The sequence below is a fragment of the Streptopelia decaocto genome (genome assembly GCF_964273445.1).
Source record: "Streptopelia decaocto genome assembly, chromosome: 3".
NCBI lineage: Eukaryota > Metazoa > Chordata > Aves > Columbiformes > Columbidae > Streptopelia > Streptopelia decaocto.
This window is the reverse complement of record NC_138656.1, coordinates 83568462-83584815: the sequence shown is the minus strand read 5'-3', so window position 1 is coordinate 83584815 and position 16354 is coordinate 83568462. Positions and strand designations below refer to the sequence as shown.

General features: G+C 42.0%; 1 protein-coding gene across 1 annotated transcript in view; it reads left to right on the top strand.

Annotated features, from left to right (window-relative positions):
• Positions 1–10065: 10065 nt before the first annotated feature.
• The window catches only part of ZNF292 (zinc finger protein 292), a 45329-nt gene continuing 39040 nt past the window's right edge, over positions 10066–16354 (top strand). The window contains exon 1 of the mRNA XM_082050030.1: positions 10066–10249. Coding sequence (XP_081906156.1) covers positions 10088–10249 — 162 coding nt within the window. The 5' untranslated portion in view covers positions 10066–10087. The remainder of the gene's footprint in view (positions 10250–16354) is intronic.

Genomic DNA, 16354 nt, shown 5'->3' with positions numbered 1-16354 from the left:
TCAGTTTGCTGGGGTGCACAAGAGGATTCCCTATGCCTGCCTTCAGTTTATGTTAGAGTTACTCATGCTGCTGTCTGCGAACCACTGTTGGGTCACAAGATATCTAGGTGGTGCTCTAGAAAATGTTTTTAAGAAGAAGTTTAAATCCTATGCCTAGGCTTCCTCTCCCACTCAACCAAATCCTACATACAAAGTTGCAATCAGTACCATCTACAAACTAGGAATGAGCAAGCACTAACCATGGAGAAAGTGATTCATCAGCCTAGCAAATTAAAGTCTAACAAAATAAAATCAAATGCAGATGAAATTGTGGGGAAGAGAAATAGGGAAGACAAGCAGGCATGGATATGAACTGATGCTTTCATTATTTACCATATGTGGTACATATCTTTGAGTGTACGGCTACACATCTTCTGCAAAATTTACTTGAATAAGCCTGAGATTTGTCTGATCAAAGGCATGCAACTGCAATGTCATACAGACACCTGAGCTGACTATCTAGATTGCCTAAGAAACGAAAGAGAAAAAAAAAGGCATTTTTAGATCTATTTTTGACAACTATGTCAGGACAAGATAAACTGACAACTCTCCTTGTTTATAAGGGGAACCTAGACAACTACCCCAGATGTAGCCATCTACAGCTGCACTGCAGATTCTTACATTTGACAAAAAAAAGCTCAGAGCAAGCCCAAAAAGACCAAAAACTCACTTTCTAGCAGCCTGCCTAAATTTTCTCTATCTATTCCCTATTTCAACCACCATACCTTTTCTCGGAGCAGCACCACAGATACTGAGGTTCTGAAAGCAGGTTTAAAAAGGCCAAGGAGGGTATCAACACAGGATCTAGACGGATTCTGTGGGCACTGAATGGCACCAGGACATCCACCAGCTCAGTCCCAAAGCAGTACAGACATGGCAGCCTGCTGCCACATCTGAGCTTAGTAAGCTCAGCTGAGAAGCAAGGCTTGTCACCAGAGCCACAGAGATATCCCAGTGTGACTGTATTGCTCCTGTACCCATGATCAGCACAGCTTAGGTGCCCCTGGACATAGAATCATAGAATGTCCTGAGTTGGAAGGGACCTACAAGGATCATCAAGTCCAACTCCTGTCCCTGCATAGGACAACCCAAAAATTCACACCATGTGTCTGAGGGCATTGTCCAGTGTCTTCTTGAAAGCTGTCAGGCTTGGGGCTGTGACACCTCCCTGGGGAGCCTGTTCCGGTGCTCACCACCAGTGAAGAACCTTTTCGTAATGTCCAACCTGAACCTTCTCTGGCACATCTTCCTGCCATTCCCTCGGGTTCTGCCATTGGTTGCTAAAGAGAAGAGATCGGCACCTGCCCCTCCTCCCCTTGTGAGGAAGCTGTAGACCACAATGAGGTCTCCCCTTATCTCCCCCCTCTTCTACAGGCTGAACAAACCAAGTGACTTTAGCCATTCCTCATACAGCTTCCCCTCCAAACCTTTCACCAACTCTATGGCCCTCCTCTGGATGCTCTCCAGTAGTTTTATACCCTTTTTATCCTGTGGCGCCCAGAACTGCACACAGTGCTCCATGTTTCCCTGCTTGGTGTGGAGCTCACTGATCAATTTTGGAGCTCAACCCCATCAACCTGCCCAAGGCCAAAGACAAGACCTGGTGCTGGAGGGCAGGCTGGCACACTCCCTGGTTTGGCACATCGGGACACAACCCACTCACACCCAGCAAAGACTATGCTCACCTCTGCTCTCCTTCCCCACCAACACGCTCTCCCCCTCTGTCCTGGTATAGAGAGAGTGAGGTAGTTTCCAATGAGAAGATATTTGAACACAATTTAGGGCAGAGGATCACAGCAGGTCCCCCATTGAGCAATCTGCGGTTGTTTGCAGAGCAGCCACTGGTGTGAAGTCTCATTAACTTTGGTAATGTAGCAAGTCCCAGTGATTTCAGAAGCATTTAATCATGTACTCACACACTGGCAGAGCAGGGGTGTACATAAGCACACACGCTTTGCTGATTACAACAATTTTTTTTGACACTAAGTACACACACTGCAGAATGGTATCAGGATTGTCAAGTACTACCTTTGAGAGTCCAGCCTGTGATCTCATGATACTTACTAAAAAAAAAAAAAAAAAAGTTAGAGGTGTTTAAGTTAGTGAGCTGTGACAAAATTCACCATGAATGTTCAGAGAACTAGCTGAAGTAATGTATGGATCATTGATTATAATCTTCAAGAAATAACAGCAAGCAAGGAAGGTTCAAACCCTAGAAAAGTATAAACACAATGCTTATTTTTAAAAGAGAGGCTAGAGGACTTAAAGCATTTATACCTGTCGATTTTTATCCCTTGAAATAGAACTAATTATTAAATGAAGAATTTGTAAATACCTGGAAGATTATGATAATTAATAAAAAAATAGTTAAAATGAGTTTGTGATGAAAAGAATTGTAGCAATTGGCACTAATCTCCTTCTCTGACAGGATAATTGTTCTCGCAAATAAGTGCAAATAGCAGATACAATGCATCTTGACAATGATGGGCTTTTGACACTGTCCCACACTGCTTTTTCCTAAGTAAGCCATGACAGTGCATTCCAGAGGTAATCAGCAAGCTGGTAGGGGTACAACATTTGGAAAATTGTTCTCAAAGTCCAGTAATCAATGGTTTGCTGTCATATGGGAAGGTTTCTCTTGAGAAGAGCCACTGGACTTTGTCCTGGCACGAGTTTTATTCCCCACATCCATGAACAGCCTGGGTGATGGCACATGGGTGTACTGACACAGTTTAGTGGTGACACCAGGTTGGGGAAAGTGGCAAAGTACTTTGAAGGATGGAAATAGCTCTAAAAAGGGGCCTCAGATTCAAAGAAGCAGTCTAAAATCAACCAGACAAAATAAAAACCAGATAACACTTCAAAAGATTAATCTGATGAGGAAAGAGAGCTAAATACAGAATAGGAAACGCCTGTGTAGGCAGAAAACAATGTGGGAGATCACAAACTAAAGAGTCAACAATGTAATAGATGACACAAAGAGTAATTATTCCACTTAGCTCTGGCGAAGTCCCAGCAAAGCGTAGTACTAGGTTTGGCATTGGTCACTGTGCTCCAAGAAAGATAATGCCAACCTACCAAGGAGGACATATGACAGCAAGGAGAGCTTAAGAAACATCAGCTGTGAGGAAAGCTGAAGGAACAGGGTTCACGTGGCTTAGGAACAGAGCAGTAAATTGAGAAATTAAGAGATCAAGGCAGAGCATTATAGCAGCACTCCAAAATGTAGAGAGCCACCATAGAAGACTTGGTGGCCATTGTTCCACCATGACAACTACAAGAACGACAAAGATCAGATGAATTCACAGCAGAGATTTAAGCTGGGTATTACGAATCCATTCAAATGTTAGGATTATGATGTAATGAAACAGGCTATTACAGAGGCTGTGAAATCTTTCCTCCAGAAGTCTTGATCCCACTCTTTTGAAATAGCTCATAGCAACTTCATTTGTATGATTAATAAAAACACTAAAGGTGTACGTGATCATCAGTGAGTTTGAAAGGTCTGTTTGGTCTCTGTAAGCCCAAAGTTACTCAACTCCCAATAACTCGACATCATTGCAACTCCACGTCGCAATGATTCAATGTTTCTGTAAGCGTGGGTCTGAATGACAACAGGATCAGACCTACATTTTTCCTTACACAATGGTGCCTAAGTAATGGAATGCGCATCTCAGTCTTTTAATGTAACATAATTTAATGCAGTTTTTGTATTGGAATAGTATGCATAAATCACTGCAAAAAGAACTGCTATCTCTCTGTAAGAAGAGAGCTACTAAACTGTGTGTCCTAGACAAAGGAAATATTTTTCAAGTGGTTTGCCTCAGGGGGGATTTAACAGAGGAAGTTAATGCATTCCAGCAAGAATCTCCATCATTATAATGCCAGTGGATTAATTGTAAGTAAGGCTAAAGCTGTGAGTGAGGAAAATTTGCAGCATAAGGAAGGTTGATGAAAAGTGTGGGATGGCTGTTGAAGATAAATACAAAATTTGAAATGAATTTTATTTTTTAAGTGGTTAGATTTTTTTCAGAATGTTGTTATTCCCATTACTAACTCTCAGCTTTAAGAATGAGTTTTTCATTTTATTCCAAGAAATCATTTTTGAATCAAGAATTCATTACATTTCCATCGTTTAGTTTCACTGCAGTGGTTTCTCTCTCTGTGCAATGATTTTATCATCTGATTGCAATCAATATTGCTGTAACAGGCAGTATATGTAGTTCATCATCAGTCAGAGAAGGGTAAGGGATTACAGAGCATTTATACTTCTCATGCTTAAAATCCATCACTCTGCCTCCTCCTCCTGCCCTTTGCAGGCTGTACCTTTTTTTCCTTTTATTGACACTGGGATCTGTATTACACCAAAGGTTTTCAGATTAATTTGCTGAAAAATTCAATGAAATATTCTTTCTAAAATTAAATATGCTGCTGTAAAACAAACTCTTGAGAATCATTTTTATGCTTTATCATAGCAAAGAGCTGTGTGCCACTATTAAGTAATAAACTGATTATAAAACAGCTAAATCACAAAGAGTCGGGAATGCAGATCAACATGAAAAACAAAATCTTCTTTTAATTGATCTCAAACCTACCAGCACATTCTTTCTTTACCTCTTAGCAGGATATTCACAGCTGTTATTTAAAAAAACCTCCCTCTCCAATTCTTGTGCTGTTCGCAAGAACTGCCCTAATACTGATGCCCAATCCCTTTTTTCTGTGTTCATGAAAAATATCCAGTTCTTAGATACAAAATCAAAAACAAAACAAAAAAAAAGTGTTTCTGTGGAATCTTTCTAATTTAAATGCCTATCTTGTCAAATGGGGAAGGGAATGAAGAAAAGAGTATAATGATGGGAAAACATATCCATCTCCAGGACACCATTTCTTTTTTTTAATAATTTTTTAAAGTACAGCTAGAACTCTGTTAGACTCAAAGAGAAAAAAACCACTTAGGATTCGGGCAGTGTGCACTGGGAAGTGAACAAAGGAAAACGATAAACAGAAAAGACAACTGGAAAGGTAGAAAGGCACCATTAATTACAGGTAATGGTATTGTGGTTTATATTAAATTATGTAAAATGAGAACATAACCACTTCCTTGCTTTTAAGACAGCTCTGAAACCATTTTGTAAGATTCTCTTTTGAGAAAACAGCTCAAGCTAGGGCCCGGCTGTATTTTCAAATGCAATGTCCTCCCTCATCATTGATTTACTCCCTCTGAAATAGAAAGATTCGCCATTCAATCTGAAAATGGATATTGCAAATACTTTCTCCTTTCCTCCTCCCAGCTCACACAGAAGACAACCTACAGACCACATTCTGCACAGAGTTTTGTTGGGTTTTTTTTGTTTTTTCTTGCTGACAGACATTTAGACCACTTTGATACTGAGTAATATCTAGACCTACATCAGTGATTTTGAATATGGGTGGAAATGGCCCCAGCCTTGACAGAAGCCAGCAGTATCATTGAGAAAGATGTGACTACATGAAATTCATTTTCTTCCCCATTTTAGAGTTCACGTTTCATTTGCAATCAGTTTTCACGATCACATCCCCTTGCACAAATCTACCATTTTACTGTTTTCATGAAGTTTCTTTTGTAATGTTTGTAATTTTACTGATCGTTTGAGTCCTTCTCGGTACCTCCTGCAGTGCGATCTCATCTTTTCTGAATAATAGTGACCAGAAACACATACATTGTTTCAGATGAGATGAGATCGATGGAAACAGTTGACCTGGCATGTTGTGTAATTTTAGTAACTTTTTTTGCAGCTAGATCCTATCTATGACTTGGTCATCATCAACTAATGCAACAAGCACTTTCTACCCACTATCACTTCCAAATAATAATGTTTGGCTCCTGGCAGAAAGTACTGCTATCAGTCTCTTTCCACATTGTGTTATTAAAATTAATCCATTCTATTATATATTTAGGTTCTCAAGGTCATCCACGTCTTGATCCCTCTCATATTGAAAGTGTCTCACTATTTTGTGCCATCAGCACATTTCATTGTTACAGCTCATATTTTTGTACCTACATCATTAATGGAAATTTCTGGCTCAATAAAGATCTTCTGATGTTTCAGATGGGTATGTGATAGCTTTTTGCTTTCATCTCAAATGTGGAAACATGCATTTTCATATCTTCTTTCTCATTAGCCCCTGCTTTAATTTCCTCTGTAAAGAAACTCAGCTGAGCTTCTGACAATTCTCACTTTATTCTTATCCTTCTTAATATTTTTCAAGCAATCATTTTTTTCCATTCCTTTCAAGCTTTTGATTCTTCCCAATAACCCTTTTGAAGTGGTTATTTATCCAGCTGGGACTGACTGTACCTCTTGTTTGAGATACAAATTCCAGATACTTTTTTGCAGGAGACTTGGCAGATGCCAAGCCTTCTCCACATGCAAGTCCTTGAAACCACCCAGACACAGTTGTCATATCTAACTCATTCCCTTAATTTCTCAAAATTTGACCTTCAAAATTAAAAACCTTAGTTATCAACCTACTTTAGCTCTAACTAGTATTTTTCCTAAGGATCTTACAAAAACTACTTCTCTCCAGACTTGAACCCAAACATCTCTAGCTTGTCTTTGTGCTCTCTAACAGAAGCTCTTTGCTCCATTTCCCCAACATTGACTCACACAAGTTCTATTTTATCTTTCCTATCTCTGTTTAATATCTATCACACTGCGAATTCTAATCCTCCATCAATCCCCTTTGCCTCCCAGACACTGTAAGTGTTTTAATATTTGTCTGCTCCTGCCCTAATTTCTACTGTCGTATCTTCTGTTATCCCTAAAAGATCTAGCTTTGTTGCCAGTTCTCCAATGATACACAAACCTCACAGCTGTTTTTTGCTAACACAACATTCTCCCAGGAAGAGTTAATAGTCCTCCTTGCAACTATCAGCTACACAGTCTAAGCAACGCTGTCATCACTGTTCCAGCCGATTCTCCTTGCTGTCTGTTCTCCTAACCTCCAGTACTCCTCTCTTGCTATTCGCTTGATTTTTCTCTTCCAGCATCTTAAAACAAATAGTGGGACATCACATAACTTGATTATTTTTTTAAAAAACTTATTTCAAAAAACTGACAGGTAAATATCCATATGCAGGGGAGCTTAGATAGTGAAGACTCCCTTTTATTTATTTCTCGCCAGGCCCAGCATGCCAATACATAAAACCTGCATATCTGAAGAGCCATAGGATATGCCTTCTCTTAATGACAGGTCTATGTGAGATACAAGAATCAAAGTATAGAGCAAGGAAAATGTACCCCACTCTGGAAACAGTGAGCCAGTGATGTTCTTTTACTGTCAGATAGTCTGCCCCACAAGTCCATGTTAAAAACTGTACCCGAAAAGCCTGCATTCTCTGTGCAATCTCTTTCTCTCCTGTTATTGTTGGGCAACATTTTTTCACTTCCATGAGCACTATCTACTACAGTATAATTTCTGTCAGGATTCAAAGATAGAATGAGTATCACAGTTTTGCATCTGGTCATGCCCAGCATTGTTTTCCTTGTCCTCAGGCCACCCTCATGTTTGCCGCAGTAGCTGTCATCATATTCTCATGGTTGTCAAACAAGAAAAAATATACCTCCTCCCTTATTCACCGCTGTTTGTGGTTGTTCCTTCTACTGGCTAATGCTTTCCTTGGTCTCTTAGGTGCAAGCCTGGCAATTAGCTGCCTGTGAACTATGATTAAAGACAGGAATCCTCCTTTGCACAAGGCCCCTGGAGGCCTAAGTGCAAGTCCTCTTCGGGGCAGGACAGCTGAAGGACAGGCTCCTTTCCACTTGATCCTGATGAGAATAAAACAAACAACTCTTACTCTATCATCCTCAAGTCCTAACTTTTTGCATGAGCAAGAAACTCATGCTCCACGTTTCTACTTCCTTCCTGGCCTGCGTTCATTTCAGAAAACCCTCTGGGCAAGGAGGGAACAAGACAGCAAGCTACAACAAGGACAGACTATGAATACAAATTTGGCTATTGTGGTTTACCCTTAAGTGAAAATAATTACAAATAGCGCAATGCAGGACTGAAAGAATTACCCAGAGGAGAAGCTATTTTACCTCTTGCAGATAAATTAAGTGATTGAGAAATAATAAATAGGTCTTTGTGCAGTTGTTTCTAGTATTTGCATCACTCATTAGTACTGCTGTTATGGGCAGTTTGGTGGTGAGGAATACATGCGAACTAGCTAGATTTCTCTGGTAATACGTTAAGCCTTAAATGGGAAAGCTGAAAGGTTGCTCATCTTCTGCTTGGAACAGAATGGGTTTAATGTACAGCAAATATCGAAAACTTACAATGCTTCAGGCTTACAATGGCAAACAATATATTCACTTGGTTACATGTATGGGAAGCCAGACACATATTACTTTGGGTTTACTGCTATGACCCAAAATGGGGTCATTTTTGGACTAGACCCCCAGGTCTGTCTCCAAAATGTGGCATATGCAATATTGTCACTGTGAAAGTCTACACTTGCAGACTAATGTTTCTGCAATCTCTGAAGAACCTCTTCTCTTTCCAGCTCCGATTTAGCGTTCATTCCATCACATGCATCAGCTTTTGACAGTATACAAGAAACAGGTAGCACCCATTTTCCTTTGTGACAAAGAAAGGAGAATAAAATCATCAAATCGGTCCAATGGTCATACAAGGTAAGCTTGCATGTGCAGGATGTCATGTTAAACCTGTGTCCGAGCAAGACTGAATGACATACTGAGGACCCTGCACCTACAGTTTCTCCAGCCAAAAAAATGTTACACCTGACTACAGTTAGTGCCAAATACCAGAGGGTTCATTGTTTTCCAGATGTTGTGAAATGCCTGGCTTAACACAATGCACCTTCTCTCACTGCTGGCTAAGAGAAATCATCCAGTCCCAGCAGACAGTGCTCTCACTACAGTAACGCATTTCCTCAATGAACGCTGGCAATGGAGAGCGAAGCCGTCAGCCTGTCAACCTATACAGCCTAAAAAACTCTGCAAACCATGTATCCATGCCAATTCAGTGCCCACCAAGCCCATATTTTTCTCTTCGTCATACTCAGTGCCTTGGGCCATTCTCCAGGATTTCCAATATTTGTGACAGGTGAAAGAGTCTCCACAGCTTCTCAGGCAGAGGCAGGAGATGTCAACACCCATCACTGGAGCTTTACACTGTGCTGAAGACACCACCAGTGTGTGAGAGGGAATCAGGCCCAGCACCAGGAATGTGTGGGGAGCAAAGCCTCCCACAACCTCCAGATCTCAATTGCTTCACTTGAAGAAGAGCAAAGCCATACTTCTCACTTCGAGTGATAATAAAGATTAGATTATATAGATATGAAGAAGACAACACAGTGATATCCTTGAGCTAATACACCCTGTTGCTTCCCACAGAGCAAAAAAGAACAGAGAACAACATCCAATGAAACTCCAGCAGTGTTGACCATGGCTGACGCAGCAGCAGCAGGTGCCATGCAGCGCTCTTGGGTGAGAGCAGGGAACACGTAGCCTGTTGAGGTCCCTGGGGAGAGCCGCAGCCTCTCTCCATGAAGCGAGGGCTGGTAGGAGGCTGTAGCTCTGGTACAATCGGGCCACGCAAACGCTGCCAGCGCCTTCAGAACTCGAGAAACAGCGGCAAGGGCCGCCCCAGCGAGGCCTTTCCGCAGCAGGCCCGTCGAGCAGAAGCTGCCGCCATTTGCTGCCGTTTGCCGCCAAAACCCGTCGGCTGGAGGGCGGGGAGCGCCGTCACGTGGCCGTGAGGCCGCCAGGCGCGTGGCGTCGCCGTCACGTGACGCGCGGGGGCGCGCCCCCTTCTCGCGCTCGCCCCTCCCCGGCCCAGTGCTGCGCCGCGGGGGACGGAGAGCGCGCGCGCGCGCGCGCGACCCCCCCTCCCCCCCCCCCCCCGCCTCTACTCCGGCACGTGACCCCTCCCCGGAACGTGGCATTGTGTAATCACGTGACCTGGCAACGGAACGCGCGGGGGGGGCCGAGAGGCCGAGGCAGCGAAGGGGGGGGCTGCGTACGCGACGGAGCGGGGTGCGAAGATGGCGGACGAGGAGGCCGAGCAGGAGAGCGGTAGCCTAGGTGGCGACCTCCTGGAGCTGCGGCGCCTGCGGGAGCGGCTAGTGGAGCTAGAGACGGGGCTGCGGGAGAGCTCCGAGCCGGCAGTGCAAGCGGCTACCGAGTACTGCAAGCAGCTCTGCCAGGTCAGGCCGCCTCTTCCCTTCCTTCCCTGCCCCCGCCCGCGCTCTCCCCTCCCCCGCGGGGTGTGTGTGCGCGTCTGCCCGGCTGAGAGGGAGCGGGGGGCCGGGCGGGAGCAGCGCCGCCCCCGCCGGGGCGCCGGGGAGGGAGCCGCAGCCAACGGCCCGGTGCGGCGGTTGGCCCGGCGGGGGCAGGACGCGCGGGCAGTTAGCGCTCCGGGCCGGACCGGGCGCCGCGGGGTGATTGACGCCGCCGCTCTTTGTGGGCTGGGATGAGACCGCCCGTGCCCCCTGCGCCGGGAGCCGCTCCGGCCGGGCCTGTAATCCCCCGGTTTTTTTCTCCCCCCCCTCCCCGGCGGCCGCCCCGGTTCTCGCGGTCTCTAGGCCCCTTTGTTGTGCTCTGCGGCTCGGCTTATCGAAGGGCCCTTTGTTCCTGGCGGTGGCGGACTGAGGGCCCCCCTGCTCCCGTCCCTTTCCCTCCGGCACCCCCCTCCCATGGAGGCGAAGGGAGGCAGGCGGCAGGTCGGGAGATGGGGCAGCGCTTCTCCGCCGAGGGGCCGGGAAGGAGCTGGAAGTCGGTCCCAGGTCTCCTCTGCTCGGGGCTCCTGCTCTATGCCCGAGCAACCCCCCTCCTCCCCCACTTTCCCTCTCCCTTCCCTATCTCGTACCCTGGAGGGATAGCGGAGGTTTTTCCCTCCCGGGAGAGAAAAGGCGGTGAAGTGGTGATGGACTAAACTAAGTCGCCGGCGATGCTGGCAGATCCCTAGGGCTGCGATGCCGCATTCTTGTTTTCTCGCCCTGTCAAGGGAGCGCAATCCCAGCTCAGGAGAGGGCTCCCGAGCCGGCGCTGTTTGAAGCATCATTGTGTGTGGTTATTGTGGCTGTGAGTGTTGTCCCTGCTTCCCGAGGGCTTGGGCCGGTCCTGAAGCAGGGCTGTTTGCAGGTGTTTCTTCTGAACGAGTGACCCTGCAGAGTATCCCTTTCTAAACAAACTTTGTGGTGCTAGCTCTACAGCTAAAACAAACCACTTCATTTTAGTCACGTATGTGTCTATACGTTGCCCTGATTTCTCTTAGTTGCCCTTGCTTAGTTAGCATTAGGTATGACACGATGTATGAAACAAGTTCATAAATATTTTAGGTCACAGAAATTCACAGAAACCACTGCTTCTGTAGCTTTGCTATCAGTTTAATAGCCTATTTGATAAAAGTGATCATGTTTGTTTACACATTACTGTCACCCATTCACAGAATGTAGGCAAATTTTTAAAAGGTGGAACGGACATGAGTGAATTCACGTCGTCGGTTTGATTTGTGTTTTATTTGTGATTTTATATCTGTTTTCTTAAAGACTTGATTCTTGGTGGTAGCCATTGTAGCACTGCTAATTTACATGTCTGTCACCTCTGGATTAAACTGGGCTCTATTTTGCTGCTGGGGGGATTCACTACTAAATATTTTAAATGTATGCCTTTCTAGTATTTTACTTCATATGTACAGGAATCATATTTCGGGTTCTTGTTCTTCAGTCAAAATTTATCATATTGTATTTGGGTAGAATGTCCATATAGATGCACAGATACAAGATTGGTTTGTGTTGGTTCAGATTGCTCTGTTTTCAGTCTGTTTAATCTTTGTGCCTGCTTTCTTAAATTCATACTCTGGGAGGTGGAAGTCTGTCTTTCCTGGCTCCAGCTCGACTTCCAGCTTGTGAATGAGCTGTTCATTGAACTGAAGTAGTTGGGTAGGTGTGACTGAAGACACCATGCTTGACGTATACAGAGTAGATACTGGTGTCTGAAGGAGATTTATCACTGAAATTGTGGTTGTGTGTGCTTAGTGAGTCGCTTCAGTAGTTGATTGATTTAAAGTTTAAAAAAAATTAATCTTCTTATTTTAATGGCTGTTGCAAAGGTCCATTGTAAGGCCTAAGTTTACTAATTTTCTTAAACATACACTTTTTAAAAACAAGTCTCACTGGACAAAACAGTTGTGTAGAAAGTGACTTAGATAAAAATCTATGCTGTTTTGAAGTAAGTCGCTGTCCCTTCTATACTAAGAGTTAAAGGAAAGCTGTATTTGTTTTTGCAGGATGAAGACTGAAGTGTAACACTAAGAGTTGAGATACGCCATTCAATATTGAAAGATCTTGCTTTTCAAATTTTAACCCGGGGTCTAAACAGGTGCTTAATGTATTAAATAGTGTTGTTGTTGGCCAGATATATTTATATTGGTTCAACAGACATTTTTTTCAATCTGTTCACCTGTGCCGGTGGTGTCAAAATACTTATTCAGCCTCTTCTACAGTTTTAATCCTTCATTTGGTCTAACACAAAATAGTATCCATGATTCAAATAATAGGCTTAGCTTGCACTGCATGACAGAGGTTATAGAAAATTTATGTAATAGTAAAAGCCATTTCAGAAACCTCTTTTAAGTAACAGTTTAAAGGCATCTGCTGTGATTTCTAGATTAAAGTCTTTGAATATATATGTATGAAAGAATAATTTGACTGGTCATATATACAAAACTTAGAGTCTTATTTATATCTTAAGTCTGAAAGTGCAGTACTGAAGAAATATTTTAGTGGTTATCTCAGTATGATTTCACACACTTTTTTTCATGCTTAGTTTCTAAGCATGAAATAACTACCCAGAACTTGGAAAGTCCTGTGTCCTTATTTTATTTTGCCAGATAGTGACTCTAGAGCCCAGCAACCACATAGCTTGTTGCCATAAGTAAACTTTTTATTTTTTTTTTAAATGAAGTGGGTAGTGTATTTTCATACTGAAGGAAGCTAGTGAATGTGCAATAAGACATTGAAAGATCCATAGGTTCAAAGGCAAATAAGGTATTTAAGTATTCTGCTTTCATTAAATGAAGTGGGAGTTGTATGGCCAAATCCCTTATCTAGTTTTGAAAAATCTCTATTTGAACTATTTGTTTATAACCCAACAGTGTACTACAACTGTTACAAACACAGAAAAACAAGACCCTTTGTACCTTGACAGAAGATAATATTATAGAACTGTTTTTTTTCTGTTGTAAGAATAAAGTTTATTTTTATGTATTTTATATGCAACATTTCATTAGCTATAAATATTTTTGTGTTTGGCTGCTGATTGCAATGTGAAATAATGCAATTATTCTTACAATTTAAGGGGTTTATAGACTGAACCTTAATCCTGTACCATATATATATGAATGTAGTTCTGTTCACTATTGCCAACATGGAACAGAGAGCAGTATTTTTATTTGTTATCAAGTGAAGTTCACATCCATACATATATAAATGACTTTTTAATTGTGATTCATGCTCTTCTGTTGCAATCTGGTAATTAGAAAATCAGTGACAAACAGTTACGTTGTCACAAACAATATGTGTACAGACTGGGGTAGACAAAACAAGTATCTTCAGCTGTAGTGACTAAAAATTGAAAGTGTGAATTTTGCAAGAATTCAGAATGGTCCAAAGAAAGATTGCTGTTCTTGTCACCAGGTGGTGGCTCATCAGATTATTTTCAAATTTAACTCTTAAAGGCAATCTGTTGATTGTATTCAGTTAGAGAAGACCAAAATGTTTAGGTTTTGTTTGGTTTTTTTTACCCTGAGCACTAGGTGAACGTCTTCACTGTGGGCTGTGTTCCCTTCCACTTGATCATTACCCAATGTAACCTTTATTTTCTTATACACCAAATTGCAGGCTAGTAACAAATTTTCTTTTGTAGCTAGTTAGTTGTGAAATCTTTGTGATACGTTTACTTACCCTGCCTGTTTTTGTGTCATTGACATATTTCGTCTTTGAGCTTATTAGTCTTCCCTCCATTGTTGTTTGACTTTTTATCTCTTTTCTGAATCTGAGCATGTGGGTACTGAACCTGCCTTAATACCTCAAGGTCCTACCCTCCTGCCCTTTTTTTTTTTTTTCTTTCTCTCTATGTGCTGATATGCTAAGACTAGATTTTGGTAATGTTTGGGAATGTATACTGTACTAATCCAAATATAAGATGTCCCTTCTAAAAGCAAACAAACGTAGCTCTACCTAAAAAGCTTTTTTAAAGTTAAATACCTGTAATCAATATACAATAAAGTTATAAAGCTTTCACTAATTATTTGTTTCTGTTGGAGGTTAGTCTTTTTTTCTTTTTTTATACCTTGCTACAATTGGCTTTCAGTTTTTACATCTCACAAACTTCATAACTTTCTGGTGCCGTCACCCACTTCACTGTTGCCATCTTCCTCCATTTGTCTCTGTATTCTCAGCTACCTCTTCAGTCTTCAATTCTGTCCATAGAATTTGTAATAAAGCCCCCCTTAAACCTTTTAGCTACAACTTTGGGATTTATCCAAACTTGGTACGTGTTAATTCAGTACAAAGAAGTGTTTCAGTAGACTGCTTCATTTTTTTCCCATAGGAGTTAGAGTATGATCCCTTGCCAAGAGCCATCCTGTATATGAAGACCTCAACTATTTCATCAAGCACATGCAGTTGTGATAACCGTCCTCCTGATGTGACCATAAGATGGGTATTCACTGACAGTGAAAAATACCATCAGCAAAACATCAGTCGCCCTTTTAATATAAGAAGAAGACGTTTCCTCTTTTTCTTAATATCACACTTGGTCTCTTACTCCAATCAGTGTTCATCAAACTCTTCACTGAGGGCATAGGTAGACATCCACCCTTGATTCTGTTTGGATCAACAGCTAACAGTGATCTTTATGCAATACAGTCACAAACTGCTGGAATGTGAAAGTTGGTAAGGTTGCTGATTTTTGAGCTTTCAGTTTAATGATTTCCTGTGTAAACCAGGTCTCTCTCTTAAGTATGCACAAATTCTATGACTTCTACTTCTTTAAATTTAAAGTGTTTTCTTTTGAGTCCAGTGAGTGATTTCGACACTGAACTAACCCTTAAAAGCTTCTGTTTTGATGTTTCTGTCTTTGCACATTTGCCTCTCCCATACCATGTTTCTTCCTGGTCTCATAGTTGCTATTTTTTCTATATATGTTACTGTAAGTGTAAGATTTCCATTGTATCTTCTAATACTTTTCCATTTCGCCTTTGTGCCTGTGATCTCTAGATGATATCCTGTTCAGGGAGAGGTGTACAGCTGCCAGAATTCACAAGAAATCTGCTGAACTATTATACACCACATAGATTCCTAAGCGCGTGAATAAAAACTACTGTGATCACTGGGTCATCTCATGGAAACTTTGAGATGCTTGGGGCATTTTTGTGCTCCTGCATCACTGTAAGACCTGCTATGCCAAACATTATCTTAGTGACCTGGGAGGATGGGAGTGGAATGACACCCCCTGATTTTTTCAGTTAAACTATGGAGAGTCAGAGAAATCGTCTTGATTTCACATAATATGGTATGTGTGCATATGTGGATATAATGTGTGTATGTTTAGAAAAAAGCACCCTCACTGTTTATGGCAAGTCTAACCAATAAGCATAATTGCTGTAATCCTTGTCCTCAGTGATGGCATCAAGCATCAGCATCATGCCACATTAGAGATGGTCTTCATTAGAACTTATGAGCTCTGTACGATAAGTTTTTATTAATACGAATTTTCCTGTATCAAAGTAAGTGGATGTGACTGAAATAGTTAATTTACCTGCATATCTCTCTGAAAATCAGTCTCATTGATATGCTTTTCTAATTGTACTAATGTCGAAGCTTTCTGCCATACTGTCTTCTTTGTGTGTGTGTGTGTGATCATGATAATTTTAGTCAAGTATGTTTGAGCATAAAAAGTGCCAAAATGTGGTACACGTGGATTGGGCTGGGGGGGAGGGGAAAATAGCTAATATGTTCAGGCAGCAAGTTTAGTTCAGCGTGTGTTTAGCTCATGCCTTATAAAATGTAGCTTTCTGTAGTTCATTTTAATTGTTTCCCAGTTACTAGGAGAACCAGAACTGGTACAGTTAGTTTTAGATCTGTGTTTTCTTTATAATCTGCGTATTAAAAAAGCTAAATCTTTAATAACAGTCTCTTAATATTATTGTTGGGCAGATGAGTGGAACCCTAAACTCATTTTGGTGACAGTTTTGAGTTAAAGATCTGTTGTAATATAAATTGAGTCTTTTCATTTTTGTAAAATGC